Source organism: Dipodomys ordii, unplaced genomic scaffold (assembly GCF_000151885.1).
Source record: "Dipodomys ordii isolate 6190 unplaced genomic scaffold, Dord_2.0 Scaffold77, whole genome shotgun sequence".
Lineage (NCBI taxonomy): Eukaryota > Metazoa > Chordata > Mammalia > Rodentia > Heteromyidae > Dipodomys > Dipodomys ordii.
The window spans coordinates 1854604-1873280 of record NW_012267293.1 but is presented as its reverse complement, the minus strand read 5'-3'; the positions used below and the strand labels follow the sequence as shown (position 1 = coordinate 1873280).

Genomic DNA, 18677 nt, shown 5'->3' with positions numbered 1-18677 from the left:
ACGGCACTAGAACATTCTACACCTCCATCCTGGCCCTTTCCCCCTCACACTCCCAGTAAGGACTTAAAGCAGCACCTGCATCCAAACACTGGGGCTGCCCGGCCTGCGCCTGCTGTGCTGTTTGAACACTTTCTAGCGTCCCTCTTGGTTTCATCTCGGAGCTGGAGCTGCTCAGGAGTGAGCTGTAAAACTGACACACTTGAAGGGGCTGTCAACACTTTATTGTGACCAATTTCAAGCTGAATTCCACTGTGTTGAGAATATATGTTGCAAAAGTTCTAGTCCTCTAATGTACTGGTTTGCAAGATTTCTACTCCTTTAACACGCTGGTTTAATGTTCCAACTCATGTCTGTCTTAGGGACACTGGATGTGTTGTCCAAGTGTTGAATTATCACAATTTTTCCCACCAATCTCAGAAAAGAGTATGTTGGAAAGCCATAGCTACCCCTGTGTAATCCCGTGCATTTCCCAGCTCTGCCCCCATTTGCTCTGTGTACGCAAGCCCCGTGGCTAAGCACACGTATCTACTGAATTGTGGAATCTTCTGATAAGTTACCACTTCTTATGCCTAGTGTATGCTCCCAGTTTAATTTTTGGGTCCATTGTCTCAATATATCTGTGTCTTTATGTTTAAAGCCATTATATAGTACATTATATAGTGCATTAGATAGTGCATTAGATAGTACATTATATAGTACATTATATAGTACAGTTGTATTTTTCATCGGCTCTGACAGTGTCATGCTCCTAATTAATAGTTATACCATTAACATTTAATGTAAGTAGGGGCATAGTCAGATTTGGGTCTTCCGTTGTGTTGTTGATTTTGTTGGTTCCCCCCTCCCTTCCTTTGGATAATTTGATGTTTTGTATGTGTTAGTGGTTGCTAATCTTCTAGAACGTCAGGGTCACTGTTTTAGGGCACCAGCTCGCCGCCCTTTCTCAGCGATGCTTCCCTTTGTTCTTCCACGCCACTCATTGGTCCACTTTTAGTCAGCTGACATTTCCCTCTCCCTTTCCAGTCTACTGATCCCATCCAAGCAGCTTCTGACTTCACTTCATCTCTGTTTGTTTTTCTTTTTCTTTCTTTAAAACAGGGCCTGATGTGGCCAAGGCCGCAGGCTTGACCTTGCAGTTCGTTCCTAACCTCCTAAGTGCTGAGAGTGCCCAGATTTTATTCATTTTTGTTTCTTTCTTTTAACAATTTCTCTTTCTCTGCCATCAACTCCTATAGCTCTGTCTGTTTCAAGCGTGCTAACCATTGCTTCGTGGAGCTCCATGACAGATGATCGCCACTGTGAGTCCTGGTCAGATCATGCCAGCACCTGTGTATCTTGGGGCTAGCATCCATTGGTTGTTTTCTCTCTTGAAGATCCATCATGAAAGCCGGATGTGACGGTGCACACCTGTAATCTCAGCACCCAGGACACTGAGACTGGAGGATCCAGAATTCAAGGCTTCATAGCAAAATGCTGTCTCCAAAAATAGATGACATGTTCATACTCTATGTGTTTCTTTTGAGTTGTGTTGTGGACATGGGAATATAGTAACTTGGGGTGGTGTCGTGCGTGTGACAAGGCCACATCACAATCCTCCGGGGAATACCGGTGCTCTCCGAGGCCATGGGTCCAGCCAGACTGCAGCCCCGGGTCTAGTCGTAATGTCTGATGGCTAGAGCTTCTCTCCCTGTGGCAGAGCCTCTTCCTGGGCTGTCAGCCTTCCCCTCCCTTCTCCTGGGCTAGCCCCTTCCCTTCCCTCATCTGTCAATGGTCGTCCAAGGTTTCCACACTCAGCCTCCAGTCTGCCTGTGACCCGCCGGGGACCCCACTCCAGATGCCCCAGGTGGAGGAGTGCATGGGAAGCCTCCTGCTCCTTCTGCCCTCCCCCCCAACTTCACACATGGGAGACCTGAGGGTCCCCCCGGCTCCCCTCCACCTGTGCGCCCGTCTGCTCCTAGCAGCCAGCCGGCTGGGTGCCACTCTTCACCCCTGCTGTCCATCCCCTCCTCTCCAGCATCCTCTCCTGGAGCACCCCTTCCAGAGGCCCGCAGAGCTGGGGGGCGGATGTGAGGAGGGGGAGGGAGGGGCTCTGCACCCCACAGCAGCCAGGGTGGCGGCTGGGAGGGGCGCATGCACTGGGAAGCAAGCGCACACTCAGGGAGTCCATGCAGGGAGCAGAATACACAGCGCGGCCGCACACAGCCCCCGCCTCTGTCTGTGCTCCAGCTGGGGAGCAGGGCCGCCATCGCCCAGTCCACCTCCTGGCTCCAGGCAGGGATCCAAGGATCCCAGCAGTGTCCGAGTGTGAAAACCCGCACCTCCCTTCACACCAGAGTCCGTCTTCTTAGAACTCCTGCTGTAGTCACCCAGATTTTAAGAGGGGCAAAGGGGGACAGCCACTGAGAAATCAACTATGAGGGTGTGAAGAAAGCAGGGGTGAACTGGCAAGTCTCACCCCGACACGCCGCCAAGGGCTGCCACCAGCACAGGCATGGGCCAGAGAAGCCCAGCCCTGGCTGGGGAAGGAGCGACGTGACGCGGGCCAGGTTGAGGGGAGATGGGGCACAAAGGCGCCTTGTGCGCTCGAGGCCCGCAGGCTGGGCCAGGCCGCGCCCTGTGAAGCAGGGACACACGCTCCTGTGTGCCAAAACATCCAGAAATCGCACTTCCTCGCTGTTTGGGGAGGGAGCTGACAGACGTGCAAGAGCAGAGTCCATGTATTCATTCCAACTCATTCACATTCATGACATGTTCCTAGTGAGCAAAGGCCACCATCCCTTTGTGTGTATGTTGGCACTAGAACTTGAACTCAGGACCTTGAGTTCTTGCTTGGCTTTTTCCCCTCAAGGCTGGTGCTATACCATTGGAGCCACACCTCTACTTCTGTCTTTTAGCTGATTAGCTAGAGATGAGAGTCTCAAGGATTTTTCTGCCTGGTCTAGCTTACGATCACAATCCTCAGATCTCAGCTGCCTCACTAGATAGGATTATAGGTGTGAGCCAAAAGCTCTGAAATGTTTTCTTCATGGCAAAATAAGGATAAGAAATAAATGTGTGTATGTGAATATGTACACACAGATATGATGAGGATACAGGTGAACATGAATATTTACTATAAAGGTATATGGATACACCTTTGTGAATATTTTATTATATGCATATGAGCATTCTTGTATGTTTACATGTGTGCTTACTGTTGGGCATGTGTGTTATATATGTATATACTGTGTTTGCACAGATGAATAAATGGGCTATCCATATACCATATATATGTGTGAACGTGTATATTTTGAGAGATGTGCATCTGTGTGGCACACATAGATGACATGTATACACACATGAGCATGGGTGTGCAGTGAGTGTACTGTGTATACGTGTACGCCTGCATATACGGAATGTCAACGTGTGTGTGTGTGTATCTGTGCTGTGTGAATGCATGTGTGTGTGTGTGAATGTGGATATCTGTGCTATGTGAATGTGTGTGTGTGTGTATGTGTGTGTGACTGTGGATATCTGTGCTATGTGAATATGTGTGTGTGTTTGTGTGTGAATGTGGATATCAATGCTGTGTGAATGTGTGTGTGTGTGTGAATGTGGATATCTGTGCTATGTGAATGCATGTGTATGTGTGTGAATGTGGATATCTGTGCTGTGTGAATGTGTGTGTGTGTGTGTGAATGTGGATATCTGTGCTGTGTGAATGTGTGTGTGTGTGTGTGAATGTGGATATCTGTGCTGTGTGAATGTGTGTGTTGTGTGTGAATGTGGATATCTGTGCTGTGTGAATGTGTGTGTGTGTGTGTGTGAATGTGGATATCTGTGCTGTGTGAATGTATGTGTGTGTGTGTGTGAATGTGGATTCTGTGCTGTGTGAATGTATGTGTGTGTGTGTGTGTGAGTGGGTGTCTCGTGGGCACTTCTGCATCCCCTGCTCCAGGCTGGCTGGAGCTTCTCTGTCGCCCACAGCACCCCGAGTCCTGCCCTCAAGGCAGCGTCCCTCGGGGCTGCGTCCTCCTTTTGTGGGCACAGCAAGCCTTTCGGGAGAGAAGAGGGGCCTGGGCACACAGGTGGACCAGCTCCAACTGACCACAGCTACCCATAGCCGCCTGCCACAGGCCCAGACACCGCTGGTCTAGCTCAGCTCAGCTCACTTCCCTGGCAGTGATTATCTCCGGCCCTTGGCCCTGCCCTGCCCCACCCCACCCCACCCTCCCCTGCCCTCTCCAGCCCCACTGCACCTGGCCTGTAGCCGTCCCCAATCTGCCTTCACTCCCCAAAGCCTCCCGTGTTTCTGACGACTCCCTGTTCCATGTCTATAGCTTTACTGCTGTGCAGCACAGGGCCAACTGCACCTCGCTAGCTGCACGGTCTCACGGCTTTGGAATATTATATGGCTGGGAAGTTGTCGTCACAATCAGGACAAACATCACACCCTCACACCCACACTGAGAAGCCCATCTCCTCCCAGCTTCTCAAAGGCAATCACAGATACATTTTCTTAACCAAAGATTAATGTGTGCTTTTTATAATTTTACATAAATGTCAAGATACACTATCTTTACCTTTGATCTTCTGGCTTCTGATACACAGCACAACTATTTTGAGATTCTTCAGTGTTGTTACATTTATGACTACTTTGTTCTTTTGAACTACTGAGTAGTATTCTATTGTGTAGAAATACCAAAATATGCCTACTCATCCACCTATTGGTAGCTATTTGGGTTATTTTCAGCAGGCAGCTGTGTCAAATAAAGTCTCTCAAGATTTGTGTCCCTATTGCACCTGTTTCTGAGAAATAAAGTTTCCTTTTCTCTTTAGGGGGGAAAATCCTTAGAGGGGGAAAAGGTAGGCCGTGTGGTAGGTGTCTCCCAAATATTTCAGGAAACTTCCAGATGTTTCCTAAAGTGTCGCCAGAGCGTGAGCTGTTCAGTCTACATCTTCACACACCTGGTGTAATCTTCACACACCAGGTATAATCATCTACCTTTAATACTTTAGTTTTTCACATTGCTGGGTGGTGCTTCTCCCTGGAGCTTCAATTTGCATTTCTATTAATTGCGTTGAGCATATTTTATTTGTTTGTTATCTATTTTATCTTATTTTGTTGGTATGCCTGTTCAAATCTGCTGTACATTTATACTGGCTGGTTGTTTTCTTATAATTTACTAATTCAAGTGCCTTTGTTAGAGATATCGTTTACAAAGTGAATAAATATTTTCACAAAGGTTTTCTTATAATCTGAGGCTTTCCTTTTAAGTTTCAGAGTAATGATCTTGAAGGGCAAGATTTCATTTGGAATAAATCAAAAAAAATTTTTAGGGGGGTCCTTTATCGTCTGTGATTTTAGGGTATTTTTATGGAAATTTCTTTTTCAAATCCCAAATTACTTATATTTGTTTTACAGTTTTTCTATTATGGAAGTTTAATAATTACATAGTGAGAACTTTATTTTACAGTTTTTCTATTACACTTGAGCCTGCAACCGATTTCAAGTTGCTGTTTTTAATGGTCTGAGGTGAAGGTTTACAGTTTGGGGTTGGCTGGCGGCTGGTGGATTTCACAAGGCTTCCAATTGTCCCATGTGTTGAACTGCCTTGGGACCTTTGTCAAAATCAAAGCCTCACAGGCTTGTGGGTGTGACTTTCCACTTCACTGACCTCTTTATTACAATGCCATTGTGCTTTGATTGGCTGGGAGGAACAGAGATGACAAGGCAGTAGGGTAGAACAGAGAGAAGATATATCTATGATCTAGAGAGATGTTAAATCGGATCACAGTCTAAGACATAAGGAGATCATTAAATGTATAATTGATGGGCATGCACATGAAATACCTGTCCAGGATGACACTAATGCAAAAATGAAACTAAGCAATGGATCGATTCACTAAGTCTTAGACTGTCATGCTAATGCAATTCTTGCAAAATCTTACATAAGTATGGTGGTCATATTTGCAAAACCAAAGTTTGAAGCACATAGTTAAATAAGACTCAAAGTATTTGACTTCAGATAGTATAGCAAGATAAAAATGCTAATAATTGATTCTTAATGACTACTTACAATGTTCTTCATGCAAGACTTCTTAAAAGAAATTTATAAATATTTTTAAAATAAGTTATTTCTAGCTGGACACCGGTGGCTCACACCTGTAATCCTAGCTACTCAGGAGGCCAAGATCTAAGGATCGGAGTTCAAAGCCAGACCCGGCAGGAAAGTCCATGAGACTCTTATCTCCAATAAACCACTAGAAAACCAGAAGTGGCGCTGTGGTTCAAGTGGTAGAGTTCTTACCATGAGTTGAAGAGCGCAGGAACAGCGCCCAAGCCCAGAGTTCAAACCCCACGACCAACAACAACAACAAAAGGTTATTTCTTATTCTTTTTTTAAAAAATATCATTTCAATATACTGAATGACAAATTATAGGCATTTAAAATCCAAAATGCAGTTCATTTCCTGAAAACATTTTTCCCATGTGGAAATCAGATAAAAGTTGCAGTTTCTGTAGGAGACGCTGCACAATGATATTAATTACAAGCCACCATTCAAGCTGTAGTTAGTTTTCCATGTCAAAAAATAAATCCCGAAGACACTATGAAGACACATCACTTCTTTCAAAACCATTTAATTTGAGCCCACACCACCTCCTGCCTCTCCTTCCATCTCCCACCAATCACCCAGACTCAGGAATTTCCTGGGCACCGTCTGGGCTGTTCTGGGCTGTTTTCCTGATGAACACATTCTCCCACCTACGTGAGGAATGGCGCGCATTCCCAACACTTAGCCTCTAAGAGCCTAGCACACACACACCTCCGCCTGGGGGAGAAGCCCTGCCGGGTCCCAGCCTGGGCTTCCTGGGAGGCCAGGCTTGAAATCCTTTCTTGTCACTGGGCCAGCCCTGAGGCTTGAACTCCGGGCCTTGTGCTGTCCCTGTGCTTTTGAACTCAAGGCTAGCACTTTGCCATTTGAGCCACAGCTCAGAAAACCTCTTGGCTGTTTGGTAATTAGCTCTAGATAAGAGTCTCACCAGCTTTGCTGCCCAGGCTGGTTGTGAACAGCAGTCCTCAGATCTCGGCCTCCTGAGTAGCTAGGATTACAGGGGTGAGCACCAACACCAGGCCAGACAGGAAGCTTGGGGAGTGACCTCTGGCCTTGGTAACACAAAACAATGACGTGATCTCAAGGGCTGTGTCTTTGACAGGACCCTGTGCCATGACCTACTACCGGACAGTCTGGAGTTGACTGCGGGGAGAGTTCCCGGAGGAGCACGCGGCCTGCAGGAAGTCCGGCTGCCCTCCGAGCAAGGTCAGTAGAGAAAGCTGTGTCTGCTCTTCGTGTAATGATTTCTCCAGCCTGTTCTGGCGGGGGGAGGGGGCGGCGTGATGACAGGGAACCACCTGAGCTCTCTCCAGCCACTCGGCCCAGCCCAGCCAATGAGGCATTGACTACAAGATAACTACACGCAGGTGGAGAAAAGCGCCAACGAACAAGAATCACACCCAGTAGGCCAGGGGCCGAAATCTGCCAGGAGGCGCAGCACACGAGCCAGCCACCCGCCCAGCAAGCTGCAGTCTGGGAGGCACAATCAGCACCCACCTCAAGGTCGCTCCTGAAGGTCACACCTGAAGGGTAGTCGTGTAGGTCGCTCCTGAAGGTCGCTCCTGAAGGTCACACCTGAAGATCACTCCTGCAGGTCGCTCCTGAAGGTCGCTCCTGCAGGTCCCGAATGGCCGCACAGGACCCCAGACAATCATCCAGAGGCAGGGAGGTTTCACCACCAAGCTGCTGGTCGGCTGGGCCAACGCCCCGCACCCTGAGGCCCGCCTGGCCTGGCCTGGCCGGGAGACCGGCACTGGGGAGCCCGGGGACCCCGCGAATCCCTGCCTAGGAGGAGCCCTCCGGGGAGAGGACAGAGCAGCCCGGCCTGCTGCCCACCTCGCCCCGCTCCCAGACACAGTCATCCTCTCCACACCGGAGACCCGCACGGCCTGCATGGCCCACAGACGCCGGCACACGGCCCCGAGAGGAGCCATTCAGATGCTCGGGCTGCGCACACACGTGTGCCCGTTCATTACACTCCGCCCCCTCCCCACCCACCAAGCACCTCCATTACACTCCACCCCTCCCCCTCCCCACCCACCAAGTACCTCCATTACACTCCCCCTTCCCTCCCCCCCATAAACTGGTATACCCAGCAAAGCTAATATTCACAATTTATGGAGAAACTAAAACCTTTTACAACAAAAACTAGAAGAATTCATGAATACTAAACCAGCACCACAAAGGATACTAAAGGGAAACATACAATCTGAAGAAGACAAAGTCAAGGAAGCACAGCATTGAATAAAAATCAGGGGAAGACTAGTTTAGTAAACGCAAGAGAGGAAAGAAGCAAGCTACAAGCTACAGGAAAACAACAAAATGGCAGGAAACATGACATATTTCTCCACAGTAGCGTTAAACATCAACCAGCTCAACTCTCAAACCAAAAGATGGAGGGCAACAGATTGGAACCAAAAGCAAGATCCAATCATTTGTTGTCCCCGAAAAACCCATCTCACAGTCAAAGATAAACACAAATTCCAAGAGAAGGGATGGAAAAAGCATCCAGCAGGAAGGCTGGGGTAGACACGATATTTTCTGATTAAATAGACTTCTCATTAAAATCGGTAGGAAGAGAAAACACAGGTCATTCCATATTCATGAAAGAGAAATCACAGTGGTCAATAAATGGAACACCTAAATACATTCAACAAACCTTCTTAGACTTACACAACAGGGAAGATCTCCATACAATGATACAAAGCACAGTTCAACCAAACAAATTAGCATCAAAGCCTCTGAACCAAATGACACTCAAATGGACTTAACAGACATCTACAGAGTGTTTCACCCAACAGCAACCCAACTCACATTCTTCTCAGCAGCCTCTGGAACCTTCTCCTAGGCCAGGCATCCAGCCTGAGAAAACACAAAAGGATGGAGATAACTCCTTGGTTCCTATGCGATCACAACGGAATCAAGCCAGATGTCACAAGATACTACAGAAAACACACACACACTGTTCAGCAGCACATGGGTCACTCACTGAAGAAAGAAAGGAGGAAATCCAAATGTTCTTACAACTCAACGGAAACCTATCATACTGAAACTTCTGGGATTAGCAAAAGAATCATGAAGAAGTAAGTTCATAGCTCTAAGCATGCACATAAAAAACTGAAATAGCTCTCTAAACTAACGCTGCTAGAAAAAAAAACAGAAACAAACCAAACCCAAAACTACGAGAAGAGAGAGATAGTAACTATTAGGGCAGAAATCAATGGACTAGACTTAAAAAAACTATATAGTTAGAGTGGCCAACATTGTGAATTTGAACAACAAATGTTGGTAGAAATGTCGGGGAAAGGAACCCTACTGGAATGTAAACTGGCACAACCAGTACAGAGAGCAGGGGGGGTGTTCCTGGAAAAGTTAAACATAGATCTTCCCTATGACCCAGCTCTACCACCCCTGGGCATCTACTAAGAACATCACAAGCCAGGATACCATAAAAACACTTGCACAGCCAGGTTCACTGCTGTACAGTTCACAATAGCCAAAGCATGGAAACAGCCCAGATGACCTACAATAGATGAGTGGATCCGAAAACTGTGGTATCTATACACAAAGGAATGTCACATAGCCGTTAGGGAAATGGAGGGACCTAGAAGGACTCATGTTCAGTGAGGTGAGGAAGCTCACAGACACAAACAGCACATGTTCAGTGAGGTGAGGAAGCTCACAGACACAAACAGCACATGCTTTTTGATGTGGAGAAGCTAGATCTTAAGTACGTGACAACATAGTACATTACACAGGACTCTGGGCATTCACACAGTGAGACCAAAGGATATTCTTAGGGGAGGGCCACACGGTGCAAAGCCTCGTCATACAAAATATTTATCAAGATGAACTCCAGGAAATGAGGGGATTTCTTTCTTTTTTTGTCTCATATGTTTATCTTTGTGGGGAGTAAGGAGGGCACAGAAACGGAGGGACAAAGAGTGAACAAATACAGCAGACACTATGTTGAAAATGAATTATACAACTTGTGGGTGGGGACTAGAGGGGAAAACTGGAAGTGAGGGGAGGGGTGACACTGTCCAAAAAGAAATGTACGCGATACCTGACTCATGCGCATCACCTTCATAATGAGAAAAACTAACAGGAGAGTTGAGGGATTCGAGCACATGGTTCAGTTACGAATGCTGTCGGCAGTGGTGCTGTGGCTCAAGTGGTAGCGTGCTACCCTGGAGCACCAGGAAGCTCAGGGACAGCGCCCAGGCCCTGAGTTCAAGCCCCAGGATTGGCAAAAAAAAGAATGCAGTCAAAAATTCAGTGTAAATCCTACAAAAATAAGAAGCATGAGGGAAGGAGCAGGCAGGGAGCGGTGGGTGAGAAGGTTGAAAGGGGTGGTGTTGGTCAAGACAGCTGTCTTCATAAATGGCTTTGTTGAATGCAACTCCTTTGTACAACTACTAAAGATAACTAAAACATATCTTAAAAAAACAAAAATAAACAAAAGTTTTGCTTTAAGATGATGGAAAGGAAAGGGACTAAGGGCGAAGCCCTGTAGCGTGCCCGCTGGCGGGGGGTGGGGGGGAGGGCGGGGAACAGACTGTCTGTGGTAGGTTTCACCAAAACCTCTGAAGACACAGCTTGCTCCAAAGCCTGGGATTTGGACACCTACAGGGCAGGGGGGGCGGGGGTTGGAATGTACCCCATCATGCAGGAGAATTACTGAGCTCAAATCCAGGTCTTTTTTTTCTTGTCGGTCGTGGGGCCTGAACTCTGGGCCTGGGCGCTGTCCCTCAGCTCTTCAGCTCAAGGCGAGTGCTCTACCACTTGGGCCACAGCGCCACTTCTGGCTTTTTTTTCTGCTTATGTGGTGCTGAGGAATCGAACCCAGGGCTTCATGCATGCAAGGCAAGCGCTCTACCACTGAGCCACCTTCTCAGCCCAAATCCAGGTCTTTCATATCAGATTTCAGGCACTTTCCATGACACTACTCTTTAGAGTATTAAAATATGAGTTATCTGAGCTTGAACTCTGGACACTTTTCGGAACTCAGGCTACAGCCCTGTCCAGTACCCACGCACAAAGCTTCCTGCTCTTGTCATCCCACAGCATACAGCCCTTTGGGAAGGACGCTGGGACACAACTCCCTTCCCCTACCTCCCCAGCCATGGGGGGTGAGGGGGCCATGTCCCTGGACAACACCAGAAACAACTCCACAGTCCTCTGGCTCTCCAGGCTCCTTTGCCCCACGAGTGACCCTGTTGAAGATGTGAGGAGGTGAACGTGGCCCCGTCTGAGCAGCCGGGGAGCGGACCGCAGGGTAGCAGCTGACTCGAAGAGGCCGCAGGGGCCCCTTCCTCCCCCAGCCTCCTCCTCAAATGTCTCCCCTCCTCCTTCCCAGAAGACCCACCTACTGTACTGAATCCCAACAAGGGGGCCAATGTTGTTCCCCAAATCTGGCATGGACCCTGGGTTCACTAAAATAAATAATAATAATAACATAATTACTCTTCCAGCACGTTAGCAAATCTTCTCATGGGGAGACAGTGCTACACAAGCAACAATAACTAGTCATTTACAATAACCATGTCCTGCTGGATGGCAGGCAAAAACTGCACTAGAATCCAGCATTCGCCCTTCCAGTCCAGGCCGCCCATCAAGCAGACCTGACCGTGTCCTGGGGTGCCCAGCAGAGCTGGCAGAGCCCCGTGGAGAGCAGCTTTCCCCGTAGCATCAGGCCTGTCTCTCGGTTTTGGGGTTTGTGGGTTTTTTGTTTTTGTGTATGCTGGTACTAGAGCTTGAACTCAGGGCCTGGGCACTGTCCCTAAGCTTTCTTGCATGAATCACACAGAATTTTCCTTCCAGAATTTTCCTGGTTAGAGATAAGGCTTTCCTGCCTGTGGTGGCTGTGAGCCTGGATGCTCAGATCTCAGCCTCCTGAGCAGCTAGAAGTACAGGCGAGAGGCTCCGTGACGCTCTCCCTCAGCATTTTATCAGCGCGGGGGGGGGGGGAGGAATCTCACCCTGGGCCTTGAGCATGCGGGGCAAGCACTCTACCTTATGGCCCACAAGCATCTCATCTTGACTCTCCATATGCCAAGGCCACCTTTGGTTCAGCATTCCTGAGTGCCAACTGCCCCACCATCATCCTTAGTGTTGACTGAGGATTCCACCACTAGGGGGAACCTCTGCCCCGCTGCTGGGAACAAGCTGGGAACAAGCGGGAGACATGGGTACCCATGACCTGTCCTCCAAGTTACTACAGCAACCACACTTCACCAACTCCTGTCCGCTCATCTTATGACTGTCCCTTCCCTGCTGCATTAATTCTTCATTATCCATATTCATCTATGACTCAATGTTACTTAAACCTCTTGAAAATCATCGAGCATAGCCTCATTTTTGTGGCAATTAGTACTGAGTCTATAAACATTTCACTTCCAATCTTGCAACTGATTAGATACAGTACGAACGTTTAGAATAGGTCAAAGATGTCCAGCTACAGTAAACAGCAAAGACACATTCGCAAAGAGAAACTGCACCAGCCAAACCTTGTTTATTGCTTTTATTTTTTGCAGAAAATGCTTTCTGCGGATTGTCTTTGGCTACTTCGTCAAAAAAAAAAAATACAAAACAGTTGATTTCCCAACACAGGAAGCTACATGTGCTCAATGAGAAGGCTTCTACGGGGCAGAGGCGGCGAATGTTCAGATCAACTAAAACCTGCTGTCCTCACGGTGACTCCATCCTCTCCAGAACAGCTCAGCGCTTAACTACTTATAAGCCACACGGAAGGGAGTGAAGTCTGCATGCGTAGCATCTCAAAGTAGGGTCTCCCTGGGGTGGGCCCACTCCCGCGTGCCGGAGTCACCTGTATGCTCTGTGAGAAATAGACACAGCCGTCTGGGAGCCTGGAGGAGGACTGCTGACTGAATTAGAGGAGGAACTGAGCCATAACCTCTGCACTGGGGGCTCGCGGTGGGCTATGCCTGAGCCCAGCCAGGGTGGCAGACCATGCCCGCCTCCTCTTCCTTTGGACTCACTTCCTGTCCCTCTGCCCAGGAGCTTCCACACTACCCTACTAGATCCAACCACGCGGCACAGGCGGCAGGGAGAAGTCTCTGTGTTCCTCGACCAGGGCTGGGCTCACAGGGAGGGCGGGGACACGGGAGTCCATGAGGCCAGGAGACGGGCTTGGGCCGAGTCGTACTGGCCGTCGGGAATGTCTGTGACGGTGCTGGCCCCTTCGTACAGCGGAGAGCCGGGGTTCGGGCCGGGGGCGGCGGGGGCCAGGGGTGCGTAGTGTACAGGGGAGCCTCGGAAGAATGGGGTCCCCAGCCCACTGGACACTCCGGCCTGGGGACACTGGGAGCCTGGGGTGATGGCGCTGTTGCTCACAGACCACAGGCTGGAGTACTGGCTGAAACAGAAAAGCACTGCCGTCAGGAGTCAGGAAAGAGGCGGTCAGCGGCTGTGGGCCCTGGGCTCGCAACCCCGCGGCACTACACAGCTTTCCTCCCAGTACCGCCCGGCCTGCGCCTGCAGTTCCATGTGTGGCAGCCTTGTCTATGAGCAAGAAACAAACTAAAAAGACGGCTCGCATAGGCCAAAGTCAGCGCAGACTGCTGCGGTTCTCAGAAAGTAGCTTTGTGTCCAGCACAGAGAATGGAAAGTTCCAGAGACCTGGGAAGCCCCTCAGCTTGTGAGCGGTATGCTCGCTCACGGCAGTAATCCCCACGATGGAGGAGAAACCCCTGAATGTGGGCCAAGGGAAGCTTTAAAAAAATCATTTGGTTTTGTTCTGGGGCTTGAACTCAGGACCTGGGAGCTGTCCCTTAGCTTCCCCCCCACCCCCAAGACTGGTGCTCTGTCACTTGAACTACAGCTCCCCATCTGGCTTTTCGGTAGTTTGTTGGAGATTATTTGTTTGCCTAGACTGGCTTTGTACCAGGATCCTCAGATCTCAGCCTTCTGAACAGCCAAGGCTGCAGGTAGGAGCCACCAGCACCTGGCAGAAGAAGGCGTCTCTCAATCTCTCCAGGAGAGTGCGCTTGTGGGCCCCGAGTCAGTGCAGTGACCTGGTGCATCCCCAAGGAGGAAGGAGTGGACCCAGGTGGAGACCAGAGCCCTAGCTCTGCCTTTCAGTGGGAGAGCAGGGGTGCTCCATCAGACTTGCCCTGCAGGCCGGGGTGGGCGGCACACACCTGTAACCCTAACCGTCAGGAGGTGGAGGATCTCAAGTTGGAGGACCCCATCTCAAAAACAAAATACAAACAAAAGGGCTAGGCCGTGGCTCAAGTGGTAGAGTGCTCACCCAGCAAGCTCAATCCTCAGTACCACAAAGTAAAAAAGGAGGGCTGATCAAACTGTAAACAACTAGCAAGGCGCAAGCAGAAAGGCCTTTTGTCGGATCCTATGTGCTTTCCCAAGACATGCCCTAGACTGCAGCTGCACTTGATCCCGTCGCAAGGGGAGGGCTGCGGCGTCCACACAGTCGCAGGGTCCTTGTCCTCTTCTGGGGACCCCAGCAGCTGGTAACCTGCAGGTCAGCTGGCATTGCATCTCGAGCAATGACCTACAACCCTTGAAAAATAGGCTGTCAGTAGCTGTTTGGTTTATTTTGAAGACAGACAATTTGACTCTGGTTATTCAAGTACCATTTCTTGAGCAACAAGATCCAAGAGCTTGGGCTGGGAAGGTGGCTCAGTGGTAGAGCGCTTGCCTTGCATGCATGAGGGCCTGGGTTCGATTCCTCAGCACCACATAAGCAGAAAAAAAAGCCAGAAGTGGTGCTGTGGCTCAAGTGGTAGAGCACTAGCCTTGAGCTGAAGAGCTGAGGGACAGCGCCCAGGCCCAGAGTTCAGGCCAATGACTGGACCCAAAAAAAAAAAAAAAAAAGAGCCAAGACCTTAGGCAAACGTCGATATTCTACAGAACATCAAGTGTGCACTTCTCAGATCCACCGACAGGACTGCATCTCAGGCCGACCAGCATCAGAGGAGGAGGAGCGGCAGCGAACTTTGCTATTTCTTACTATGTTAGTCCTACAGAGAGTGATACACCTGGAGATACCACCTGCTTGATATTTTTAAAGCCATTCTCTCACTACAAAATGGACTGTTAATGAAATAGTCGCCATTCTTTACCTGTTGCCCGGCACATGGATAAAGACTTCAATTCTATAGGCACAGAAAGCCCACACGCTTATTTCCTTCATTGAACAGCTTTCTCTAATTGGGAAAGTCTATCGTCTCTTCAAACTACATCTACTGATCCCAACAACCCTGTAAGAGACAGCGGGGTGACTTAGTGTCTCCTTTTTATGTATGGAAAAACTAAGACTCACAGAAGTTAGGAGACTGAGTCATCGTAGCAGCCACTTAAGGGCTCCGGTCTCGCGAGGGTAGAGAGAAGCATAGCTCACTCCACAACACTGAGAGGTTCCTGGGACAGCCAGCGAGCACACAGTCAGCAGTCACGGAACCAGCTATGGGCACACTTACCAATAAAAACCGGACCACCCACAGGTTCAAAGCAGCAGGAGGAGAAGAGACCAGGAGAAAGGGAAGCAGCACAGGGCACAGGAGCGTGACAGCATGCCCCCCCCCCCCACGCACACACACCTGGAGCTGGACGGGCTGGAGCTGTGGCTCATGGGAAGCATGCTGGCATGGGGAGATACTCCGAGGCTAGACCAGTTGTCGTGGGGCTGCAGCATGGACAGGCAAGCAGACGAGTTGTCCGGATACGCTGAGGGATGCAGAAGAAGGGGTGGGCGGGGTCTTACAACAACAAAGTACAGAGAAAATACCCACATACAGCTAGGAAGATAGCCAGCATTCAAAACCAATGGCCTACGGGATATTAAATACAGAAAAGAATCCATTAGCTTGCTATAAATAGTTATTGCCAAATACAATTACTCTTCCTTGATCGTTAGATCAGCTGCTGCCCGGCAGAAACTGAATCCTGCAACATGTACTTAGGGAATATTTTTTCAGTGCCAAAGATCAACCCAGGGCCTTTGACACACGAGATTAGCGCCCTGCCACCCAGGCCCCATGACAAAAATCCAAGTGTTATTTTGACCTGCCCTTTCCGTGCAAATTAAAAATATGATCTTCCTGCTTCGGAGTCTAGCCTTTGATTGAACAAGTTCCGAGGACTATTTCCTTTCGTCTCAAATCAGCTGTAATTGCTTAATTGTTTTATGGTGTTCAGCAGACAGAAGTGAGTCTGAGCACGCAGAATGTTGGAGAGAATTAGCCTGGGGTCTTCAGGGGCTGTCCCAGAGCCCAGCACCCAGCCTTGAGTCTGGTGGGGCCTGAGACCTGGCCAGCTTCTGGGTCCTGCCACCGGTGTGGGGGAACCACTGACACCCGGTTCAACCTGATCACAGAACAGAGAGAATCACAAAACCTCTCCTCCTGGGGGTGAACATTTGGTTTGGTGGCCAGGCCCAGAACTCTGTCCTTCTGCAAACCTGAGCGTGCTAAGCCACACCAGACACCGCCGCCGCCGCCGAGGCCTGGTGTGCCCCTCGGGAAGAGGCAGTGAGCCTGAGGGGGGGCTGGGATACGCGAGGCTCCTCTGAGTCCACTAAGAACCGTGTTCCACCGGGAAGCCCCCAAGAGTGGCTCTCCCCGGGGGTCACCACCCCCAGCCGACTCAGGGTTAGACTTACTTGGAGAATTGTTCCGGTGTGCATAGGGGCTGGGGTAGGGTGATGAGCGGTGATTCCTCAGGGCCGGGTACCTCTCGCAGCCGTGCGCCGAGGGGAGCGGGAGGGGGCCGCCGAACTGAGGGTGGGGGCTGGCCGGTGGGCAGAGGGTGCCGGCCCCAGGAATGAGCCACCCCCCTGCTGTGGGAAGAGAACGCTGAGTAGCTGGAATCTGTGTTGGCTCTGTTCAGTGAGCAGAGATTTGGGGTCTCCTGCTCAGAAGGGAAGAGTCCTAAGTGCCCACACGGGGGTGCAGTGCCCCCCCAGGACATTAGAGAGCATGGCCCCACCCTGCATGCCACGGGCACAAGCAAGGGTTCAACTCACTAAGCACCCAAGAAGCATGGGCCGGTCCACTCCTTGCCCGGTTCTGGAGTACCCTGGCTGGCTTCGGAAACTCACTGTCTCCCTGCTAACCCCGCAGGAGGCTTTCCTCAGCCCCGCCAAGGAGCAGGTTAATGGGTACAAGAGGACAAAGGCAAGAAGCGGAGGAGAGACAGGTAGGTGCCTTCTCTACTTCTGCCCAGACAAGTGCCAGGGCCCCGCTGTCTCTACCCTGTCTGGGCTGGCATTTCCCCGGCTCCCCTCTGCTTCCCTGCCCCCACCCCACCCCACCCTTGCTCTGCTTCTCATCAGAAAGCCTCCCCAAGATGGGCCCGGCTTCCTTTACAATTCCCACTTTATTTCCTTTCTTTAAAAAAAAAATGGTTTTTTAGAAGGCTGAAATCTGAGGACTGCGGTTCAAAGCCAGCCTGAGCAGGAAAGTCCCTGAGACTCTGATCTCCAATAAACCACCAGAAAAACGAAAGAGGTGCTGTGGCTCACGTGGTACAGCACTCGCCTTGAGTTGAAGAGCTCAGGGACAGCGCCCAGGCCCAGAGTTCAAGCCCCACGACCGACAAATTATTTTAAAAATGTGTATTTTTCTAAACTTCAGAAAAAGCAATTCTTAGGGAGGCAGCTACTCTGCTCCACTTCCAAACTACACAATCCTCCCTGAAGTGAGGGAAGGGCTTGCAGTGGGCGCCCCTCACCCCTCTGGGCGATTTTCTCCAAGATTCACTGCCAAATAGCCCAGAAACCTGACTTTAAAATCTCCTTCATGCAGCCTTTGGAGTGTCCTGCCAGCACTAACCGTTATATCCTGCTCTCCCTCCACGCCTGCCCTCCCTCCAGCTCTGCCCTCCCTCCACGCCTGCCCTCCCTCCAGCTCTGCCCTCCCTCACCTCTGCCCTCCCTCCACCTCTGCCCTCCCTCCACCTCTGCCCTCCCTCCACCTCTGCCCTCCCTCACCTCTGCCCTCCCTCCACCTCTGCCCTCCCTCCACACCTGTCCTCCTGACACATGTGCATTCCTCCTTGCACAGAGGGGGAGGCTGGACTGAACTCTCACAGACACCACAGTTTGGACCTGTACTCTTTGCTCAAGGCCCTACAGGAAGGAAGACTTAACGCCCAATGACCCATATCTCACAAACCGCTATTCCACCAAACCAATACATGGTTGGTGACAGACATCAGACAAGGGAGGGAATGTTCTTTAGTTTTCAACTACTAACAACAGGAGAGACCATCTCCACCATCCCCTCAAACACATGGCCAGACTCTCCTCAAGCCCAAGTCTCAACTGCCCCCAGGCGGGTAAGAATCCACAGCCTCCCAGGAGCAGGCTGAGGACGGGTAAAGCCAGGGTGGGCAGCTCTGCAGCAGGACCTGTGCCTCACACACAGAAACACCACCAGCCAACCCCCGCCCCAAAACACACAGAAACACCACCGCCAGCCCCCACCCCAAAACACACAGAAACACCACCACCAGCCCCCGCCCCCAAACACCACTGCCACCTCCCGCCCCCAAACACACACAGAAACACCACCTCTAACCCCCACCCCCAAACACACACA

The 18677-nt window shown here is 50.3% G+C and overlaps 1 protein-coding gene across 2 annotated transcripts in view; it reads right to left on the bottom strand.

Annotated features, from left to right (window-relative positions):
- Nucleotides 1–13200: 13200 nt before the first annotated feature.
- The window catches only part of T (T brachyury transcription factor), an 8198-nt gene continuing 2721 nt past the window's right edge, over nt 13201–18677 (bottom strand). The window contains exons 6-8 of one of the 2 annotated variants that reach the window (XM_013024547.1): nt 16739–16912; nt 15678–15804; nt 13201–13474 (exon numbers count right to left, since the gene is read on the bottom strand). In XM_013024547.1, the coding sequence (XP_012880001.1) occupies nt 13201–13474; nt 15678–15804; nt 16739–16912 (575 nt within the window). The remainder of the gene's footprint in view (nt 13475–15677; nt 15805–16738; nt 16913–18677) is intronic. The other variant, XM_013024548.1, reaches the window with a different exon arrangement.